The sequence below is a fragment of the Hipposideros armiger genome, unplaced genomic scaffold, assembly GCF_001890085.2.
Source record: "Hipposideros armiger isolate ML-2016 unplaced genomic scaffold, ASM189008v1 scaffold_639, whole genome shotgun sequence".
In the NCBI taxonomy this organism is placed as follows: domain Eukaryota; kingdom Metazoa; phylum Chordata; class Mammalia; order Chiroptera; family Hipposideridae; genus Hipposideros; species Hipposideros armiger.
In genome coordinates, this window is record NW_017731989.1 from 1,324 (window position 1) to 10,138 (window position 8,815).

Consider the following 8,815-nt stretch of genomic DNA (forward strand, 5'->3'; position numbering starts at 1 on the left):
AACAATAAAATCTAAAATAAAAAAAAGACCACCTTCCGGAACTGTAAAGGAGAGGTTAGTGCAAGGCACGCTCTCTGGCTGTGTTTTTGCAAGGCTGACACAGCATCTCAGCATACAGAGGTGGTTTCGGTACACTGGTGATAAAACATCTTGCAACATTGGTTGCAAACATCCTGCAGCTGATGCACCGAACATCCTCTGCCCAAGGCCATATCCTCCCCTTCCTTGCCCCTGCATAAGCAAGGCTAATGTAAAACTGGCTGCTAGACTGGGTCACTGCCCGCCTATCAGGAGACAGTTGTCCATCTAGCCCCCGCTTTCAAGTACTTCTTTGTCTATCTTTTCTTAATCCTCCGTTGTCCCCACTCCAGCCTGTTCGACTAGCCGCGCTGGACGCAGCATATAATAATTTAGGCAATTGATTTTTTAGGTATTTCTTTTCTAATATATTCACTCATGGTTGTTAATTTTGCATTTAATAAGTTTGATGTGTAACATGTACATTATCATTCCATTTAAAACGTCTCTCACTTCTGTTTGGGTTCTCAGTTCACACATTGACTATTCAGAAATGTGTTGCTTTGTTTCCAAAACATAGGCACATAGATATCTTTGACTGCAGAATCAGCTGACTCCCAGAGGCTCCCAGGTGCTCCTGGTGGTCCACAACAGGCCTCCAGGCTGCCCCGGGTCGCTAGCTGAGTGTCTATGGGGGCAGCTCCTGTGCTTTCCAGGGTCCCTGCTGGCCCCCTCCCTGCAGTGTGGGGTCTGAGTGTTTCTTGGCTAGTGGATGGCCAGAGCAGCGTACACGCGTGGCTCATCTGAGGACTCCTCTGATGGAGACGAAGGGGGTGCACTTGTCTCCCATCTGAGGGGCAAGAGGCTCAGCTGGGCGTAGGTCACATCCTGGGAGGTGTCAGATGCTGCAGTCTGGAGCAGGGGGAGAGTGACAGGGAAGGTACGTGGCTGGGGTTGGGGGAAGCCTGGGGCCTGAAGAGGATGGGACCCACCTGACTGTCCATCGGCCTGTCCTCTTCTGCGCGTCTGTCCTTCATGTCCAGCAACACCCCTGACAGGGGGAAAGGAGGGGTGGCAACTCTCTGACTGAGTCTTGATCTTGAGAGGTTCACCTGGCTGTACATCACTTCCTGGGGGTTTTTCTTGTGCCTGATCTGCTGGAGAGACAGTGAGACAGAAACAGTATCTCCTTGAGTCATTCCACTGCTGAAATCCTCCAATTTCCACACATTGCCAGAGTGATGCTTTACAACTTTACATCAGATTAGGTTATTCTCCTGATGGAATCCTCAGGGACTTCCTTAGGCTTGGGGCACCTGGATGCTTCCATAGTTCTGACTGTTATCTAAATACACTATCTCTGGCTCATTTGACTCCAGCCACATGGTGCACCTTTGAGACAGCATGTCCTGCCTCAGTCCCTTTGCACCTGCTGTTTCCTCTGTTCTCCACCCCTCACACACTCTGTCTCCTCCTCTTGCTTTATTTTCCTTAACAGCACTTCGCTCTCTAGGACTCTATCCACTAGTTTGCATATTGCCTCCCTCACCCACCAGGTGAGCTTGAGGAGTGTGGAGATGGGCTTGCTCACTGCTGCACGTGGCACCGAAATGGAGCCGATAAATAGTGAGCTCCCCATCGCACATGCTGGGTGAACGAATGAAGGGGCGCCGAGGGACCTGCGGGTGATTCACTGATTCATGCCTTCTCTTGGCACCTGGGGCTGCACTTCAACAACCAGAGATCAGACAGAAGATGAGGAGCCAGCAAAGGAGGCCATAGGAGGGACCTTGAGGTTACAAGGAAGCCAGGAGGGGTGAATTTACAGTATGGTGACAGGGGCTCAGAAGGAGAGGTCAGTGTGGGACACTGCAGAGAACTGGGTGAATGAGGGCCGGGAAGTGTCCATTGCATTAAACTGGGCAACAGGAAGGTCCTTGGTGGCCTGGACAAGAGCAGGGATCTCACCTGGGGGTCCAGCTCCATGCTTTGCTCAGACTGTGGGTCCTTCGTGGCAGCATCTGTTTGGACAGAACAGGGGCTGTGTCTCTTGGCAGAGTTCCCTGAGATCTTAGGGCTGCAGCTGCTGCCCTGTTCCCAGATGAACCACCAACCCAGGGGTGAGGAGAGGTGCCAGGTCACGCAGTGTGGATTTCAGGCCTTCTCACCCTGACCCAACACTCTCCCAGCCTGTCCCCTTCCTCATCATCTCCTGAAATCCATGTGCCCCGCNCAGAAAGTATCTAGTAGCAAGCAGCTCTCAAGGCTGCAGCAAGTGGCAGGCAGCTCTCAGCAGCTCTCATGGCTCCCAACAGTCTGGTTGACAGTCTATAGGTCTCAGAATCATGTGAACAGTGTCCCACCTCGGGGTGTCTATGTGTCTCTCCACATTTAAGTATAAGGACTTTACCTGCAGCCATTTCAGCCCCAAACTGTGAGGAATCTAACAATTCTTGGGGAAAATTCCAAGCAATGGGGGATGGGAGCCCATGGATATAGTCCCAAGCATCTCATTTATTAACCTAAATTGTCAGGAGGCAAAAGTCAAATAAAGAAAAAGAAAAGCATTTATGATGACCCAGCAACTTCTCTCCTGAGTATTTACCCAAAAAATCTGAAAACAGTTATGTGTAAAGATATATGTTCTCCTATGTTCATTGCAGCTTTATTTATGGTGGCCAAGATGTGGAAACAACCAAAGTGTCCTTCAAGAGATGACTGAATAAAGAAGATGTGGTACATATATACAATGGAATACTATTCTGCCATAATAAAAGATGAAATAATGCTGTTTGTGACAACATGGATATATATTGAGATTATTATGCTAAGCGAAATAAGTCAGACAGAAAAAGTCGAGAACCATATGATTTCACTGATACGTGGTATATAAAACTGAAAACAACAAAAGAACAAGACAAACAAGTGAAGAAACAAAAACTCATAGGCACAGGTAATAGTTTAGTGGTTACCAGAGCGGGGAGAAGGGGTGGTAGATGAGGGTAAAAAGGATCAAATATATGGTGATGGAAGGAGGACTGACCCTGGGTGGTGAACACACAATGTGATATAGAGATGATGTATTACAGAATTGTACACCTGAAACCTATGTAACTTTACTAACAAATTGTCACCCCAATAAACTTTAATTTAAAAAAAAGAAAAGTATTTATTTGGGGTTAAAAGGGATTACAAACCTGGGCACACTGATGAGGTAGTAACATAAACAGGTAGCAACCCAAACAGTGTCCCCCTAGGGAACAAAACCTACTATATATATAACATCCTCATTTCCCTTCTTTGAACTATCAACTGAGTGGGTCTGAGAAGAGATTTGTCTCAGAATAGAATAAATCCCATGCCTGATCTCCAACCATTGCTTAATTGCACTGGACCCATAGACAATGGGACCCCAAAGTCCAGATTGATCAATTTATTCCCAATTTGCAAGCTTGGGAATAAACTTATCCTTGAATTTGCTCTAACCCAGGCTTCATTTCAAATTCCTTCAATTGAAAGCTATTGGTCATTAGACAAGGAAATTCTCTGCCTTAAAACTAGTTTTCTGTATTTTCATGTTGCTCATTATGTGCCCAGTGACTTTTTGGGTTAACCAAATGGTCAAGCAGATGTTACACTAGAATTACCTAAAGGACAATTTGTAGAATAATTTGCTCTGGAGCTTTCCTGTGCTTTTCAAAGAAAAACACTCCAAGTTTTCATATTGTCTTTGGGGTGTGGGAGAGCAATAGAGTTCAGCTTTCCATAAAAATGCTGTCCACCAATTGGTCTGTTCTCCAAAGCATTTAGTGTCTCCAGGTTTCTGGAGGGCAAATGGCTCCCTCGATTTCCACTTTACTTTGCGCATATTTTAAGTTGTGGCTATTTCATTAGGTTTATTATCACCACACTCTCTCTTCATCCAGTCACCCAGGAAATACAGATGCCAAACCACCAGATGTCTGGAGTAGTAGTATATGGTAAACCAAATATCAGATACGTGTGTCTAAAGAGTCAAATATCCNACTGAGCTCAGAAAGGACAGGGTCAGAGGCTACTCACCTGAGACCAGGAGCTCTAGGGTGTCACTGGGGTGTGAGCACATCCGGGAGGGGTAACAGCCATAGCATCTGAACATCCACCTGTGGCTGCGGGTCACGGGGCCCACAGGGAACAGGGCCTGGAAATCCCCACTGGGCTGTCGCTGTGAGGCCAGGGCCCAAAAGGGCCCGTGTTCTCCTTCCTTAGTCAGAATGAAACTGCCAAATCCCTCCTGTGAGCCACACAGAAGGGTCACGTTCCCTCCTGAGGTCATCACAGGGCCCGGCAGGGCTGAGAGGTAGGGTTTGCTGTAGACGCCTAGGAGAGAAAGAGGTAGCATGTTAAATAGGGCTCACACCTCACTTACACTTTCCAGGGCTGGGCTATGAGGGGAGACACCCTGAAAACAGACCCCATTCCCTGAGGGCACAGGCTGAAGCTGGGACCCTGAGTGTCCTCTCACCTGTCACCACCAACTCCAGGGGGTCAGTGCGCTCTGACCAGCCAGCAGGGTTGAGATAGTAACAGTGATATCTCCCTGCAGTGTGCTGTGTCATGTGTGTGATGGAGAACTTGGCCTTGTCCCCGGGCTCCAGTGGGTTCTGTCTGTCCCAGGGTTCTGTGCTTCCCTCTTTATCCACACGGAACTCCTGGGCCTTCAGGGTCCCTCGACACCAGATGGTCACAGGGCTCCCCCAGGGGATCACAGAGCCTGGCTCAGCCCAGATGGTGGGTTTGGGGAGGATCCCTGGAAGGAATCAGAGGCTGGGTCATAAAACAATTCTCACCCCCAGTTCCCAGCTCTCAGCCACAAATCTCCCAGATGTCCCCCATCTGGCAGCCCAAAACTGCTGTTCTCCATTCCCAGTTGCACTTGTCCCCAGTGAGGAGTGGAACCTGGGACACCTGGGGACAGACTCACCTGCCTGCACTCGGGTCTTCAGGCCCACGGTTAGTCCTGGAAGAGAGTCCCTGTGAAGATTTGCCCCTGAGTCCTCAGCAGAGCCCTCCTCCCCATGAGCCTTCTGAGTCCTGGGTTCTCCTGACTGACCAGGGCTAGGCTGTTGGGTGGGGTCCCTTCCAGACCAGGGCTTCCCTCCCCTCTTCAATCTCACCGAGGCAGAGCAGGGCCATGAGGGTGGGGCTCATGGCGTCTCTTCCCTCTGATCCCACTGTGCAGATGGAGGAACCACAGAGCCCTCAGAACAGACAGACACACAGGGTGTGGTCACCCAGAGGCTCGTCCTCCCTTACAAAGGGCTGGCACATTAGCAGCCCCAAAGGAAGCAGAACTGCCCCTCCTCTGGAGCCTGGTTCTTGTTTCATCAGAGTTGAGGCAGGGGCAGGCAGCAGGTTTCTGCAGGTGTTTTAGACTACTTGACCTAAAATCTGCTGTCTGCCTGGCCTGGACTCTTTTTGACCCAAGAATCAACACATGTTTATTAAGAACATGATTTGCAATGTGCTTGCCACAGAAGTACATCACTGAACAAGACAGATTAAAACTCTGAGCTTGCAGAGTGCAGATTAGAAAAAAAAAAAGTTGCACCACCACCAACCACCAAAATAATAGATATCCTGTGTATCAATTCCTCGTTCCTACCATAACAAATCACCACAAGGTAATGGGTTAAAGCAACACAGGTTTGTTATCTTATAGTTCTGGAGGTCAGAAGTCCAAAATAAACACCCCTGAGTAAAATTGAGTTGTCATCAGGCTGTATTCTTTCTGGAGGGTCTGGGGGTGAATCTATTTCCTTGTCTTTTAAGAGTCTATAAACTGTCTGTATCCCATGCCTCATCATCCCCTTCCATCTTCAAAGCCAGCAATCACATCATTCCACCCGCTACTGTCATTGTCACATCTCTTTGGCTCTGTCTCCCTCTTTCACTCATAACGATTTTTTGTTGTTGCAGCATTATACACTATGGCTAAGACATGGAAACAACCAAAGTGTCTTTCGACAGAAGATTGGATAAAGATGTGATACAGGGAGATCCAAGATAGCAGAGTAGATAAACACTGTACCTGCATCCTTCTGTGACTACATTAAAATTACAATTAAAGTTTAGTACAATCAACCTGGAGAACCATCTGAAGTCTAGCTGAACAGAAGTTTTATAACTAAAAACCTAAAGAAGAAGCCACACTGAGACTGGTAGGAGGGGTGGAGATGCAAAACAAGCTGGCCCCAAATCTCTGCATGGCAGATGAAAATCTAAAGGGATATCTTTGCTACAAAAGTTCCCCGTGGAGAAGCAAGGGACCCAAGACCTACACCAGGCTCCCCAGCCCAGAGTACTGGTGCTTGGAAGAGAAGTCCCCACAATATCTGGCTGTGAAAAACTGGGTATTCCAACCATCCAGGTGGGTCAGAAGGCTTTGAGAAACCCAAACATCCTCTTAAACAGGATTTGCACAGACTCACTCTCTCACAGGCACTCATCCTAAACTCCAGTGGAGGGATGATGACTCGAGGGTGGTGTCAGAGGCATATGGGGGCAGACTGAGGTGTGTGTCTACAGGGGGAGGACTGGAGGACAGTTGCCATTCTCCCTGTGTGGGGTCCTCTTTCTGTGTAGTCAGCAGGCAGGCTCTATCTTTCCTGTGTTGAGCCCTCCCCCAGGCCCAAATCTGAATCTGATTGGCCTGGTGAGTTCCACTGGGAGGCCACCCCACCCTGTTCCCCCAGTGCCAGAGACACTTCTTCAGCAAGCAGCCAGCCCACATTGCATTCTTTCTTGGAAACTAATGGAGTCAGGCAGGCTCCAAGTTGTCAGTGACTGGCCTCAGTGTGCTCTGAGACTTTTGCTGAGTTGTTCCAGGCTCAACCCTGGCATCAAACCAAAATTTACATTAACCTAGTAACCACAACGCTTTCCACTCTAGTTACCCCCTGAAACCCTGCCTCACCCAACTTGCATATTGCATGAAGCTTTATCAGTGGCTGAACCTTAAGGGAGCCAGTGGTGGCAGCAGGATTCAGGATATCCTGGCTTTTATTGGAGCTACCCCAGGCCTGGTACTGAGAGCAGATGTTTTTGGTTCACAGTGTGGCTTTTTCCACACACCTCCACAGGCAGCAAACTGTTGTGGATTGCTTTGTAGCTTCTATTAGGTAGTTCCCAGTCAGTCATAGGAAATGGGTGACCTGGGCCTGCACTGGAGCCCCTTTCAAGAAGGCCCAGAACCAACATACTTGGAAGTTGGCTTCAGACCACAGCAGAGCACCACCAAAAATTATCCTCACAAGTGGCACACCCAAAGAGCAATCTCAACAGGCACTAGAGCATGCTGGGCTGAATCCTGCTCCATGTGGTAAGCCCTGCACACAGCAGCCCATAAGCCAATCCTACCCCCTGACATGCCAATAGCTATCTAGGCTCAACTATAAAAGAAGAGTGCACGCAGCCCATACAAGGGACACTCCTGGAGCACCCAGAGCAGGTGATCAGGGAGACCATGCCAGGGTCTGACAGGACATCTACTACATAAGACCACCTGGACAAGGCTAGGAGACATAAATCTACCTAATACATTAAAACAAACACAAAGAGGCAGATAAAATGAGGAAACAAAGAAATGCATCCCAAATGAAAGAACGAAGAANGTCACGCAGTGTGGATTTCAGGCCTTCTCACCCTGACCCAACACTCTCCCAGCCTGTCCCCTTCCTCATCATCTCCTGAAATCCATGTGCCCCGCTCCCGGGTGCCCCTCTTCCTCTCACAGAGGGTCTCTTCTTGGGCATCAGCTGCTGGGCTGGAGCTGGCGGGGGTGGGGGAAGACGAGAGTGTCAGGGCAGAAATGGGGCCATGGGCAGTGGGAATCTGGGGTCCTTGTGGCAGGAATCACCTGGTCTACAGGCCTCTGTCCTTGGGCTCTAGGTCTGTGGCCCCTGCACGAGGTTAGAAATGAGCCTCTCTCTGGGCTGATCAAGAGGGACAGTCTCAGCCCTGAGAAGGTTAGGACCACCCACCCTCACCGTGTGACTGCAGAGGTAAAAAGGAAACCTTAACTCACACTCATGCGTATGTTACAATATTTCATAAGAAACATTGAAAATGATGAAAGATTACCTTAAATTTGTGCATGTGTGCTGACATTAAGTGTATCCTTTCTATATTTTTTGATATGAGATTCTGGAAGTCTTTTTCTCAGCTGACCTTCTCCATCTACTTGGTTTTTCTGTGGCAGGTGTGCTAAGCCCACACTGCCTATCCACAGGGGAGCCCACCTCCTTGTGTGACCCAGGTCACCCCATTCACTACTCACCTGACGTCCTGTGTTTGCCCTGATGCTGGTGACGAAGGAGGAGGAAGAGGAAGAGAGAGATCAGCAGGATGAAGGCCACTGAGACCCCAATCAGGACGTTCAGGTACCTTTTGAGACCTTGGGCATGAGTGATGTCACAGATGAGCCAGTGATGTCACTTAACCAAGTGCCTACTGTGTGCCAGGCATGTCCTGGGGTCTGTCATTCATGTCCTCTAATCCTCACAACAGTCATGCACCAGGGGATTGTTGACCACACCACACCCATTTCACAGAGGAGAAAACTGAGGCACAGAAATGTTAATCACATGCTCTAGGTGATTAACCCAGCCTGGAAGTGGCAGGGCTGGGACTGGAACCCAGGAATGTGGGTTCCCTGTGTTCTTCTCATGCTGTGGGGATGGGGGAAGGGCAGGGGCGTGGGGTGGATTCCTGTCTTTCCCAAGATCCATCTCCACCCTGCAGGGCCCTGACACCCGAG

The 8,815-nt window shown here is 49.1% G+C and overlaps 2 protein-coding genes across 2 annotated transcripts in view; both read right to left on the bottom strand.

The window, feature by feature from the left end:
• Nucleotides 1-436: 436 nt before the first annotated feature.
• Nucleotides 437-5,295, bottom strand: LOC109372459 (leukocyte immunoglobulin-like receptor subfamily A member 5). The gene is made up of 7 exons (XM_019625724.1): nucleotides 5,175-5,295; nucleotides 4,982-5,017; nucleotides 4,523-4,807; nucleotides 4,081-4,377; nucleotides 1,987-2,039; nucleotides 1,011-1,175; nucleotides 437-930 (listed from the first exon to the last, which is right to left on the bottom strand). The coding sequence occupies exons 1-7, from the start codon at nucleotides 5,206-5,208 to the stop codon at nucleotides 784-786; spliced, it is 1,017 nt and encodes a 338-aa protein (XP_019481269.1). The 5' UTR covers nucleotides 5,209-5,295; the 3' UTR covers nucleotides 437-783.
• Nucleotides 5,296-7,677: 2,382 nt separating this feature from the next.
• LOC109372460 (leukocyte immunoglobulin-like receptor subfamily B member 4) overlaps nucleotides 7,678-8,815 on the bottom strand; it is a 16,622-nt gene continuing 15,484 nt past the window's right edge. Inside the window, exons 4-5 of the mRNA XM_019625725.1 lie at nucleotides 8,336-8,452; nucleotides 7,678-7,828 (exon numbers count right to left, since the gene is read on the bottom strand). Coding sequence (XP_019481270.1) covers nucleotides 7,698-7,828; nucleotides 8,336-8,452 — 248 coding nt within the window. The 3' untranslated portion in view covers nucleotides 7,678-7,697. The remainder of the gene's footprint in view (nucleotides 7,829-8,335; nucleotides 8,453-8,815) is intronic.

Bases quoted from the DNA above. Each gene is read 5' to 3' on its own strand.
- LOC109372459 (XM_019625724.1), bottom strand. From the start codon at position 5,208: ATGAGCCCCACCCTCATGGCCCTGCTCTGCCTCG. The intron at 4,808-4,981 runs GTGAGTCTGTCC...GATTCCTTCCAG, and splicing joins GAAGACCCGAGTGCAGGCAG to GGATCCTCCCCAAACCCACC. The intron at 1,176-1,986 runs GTGAGATCCCTG...CTGTCTCTCCAG, and splicing joins GCATGGAGCTGGACCCCCAG to CAGATCAGGCACAAGAAAAA.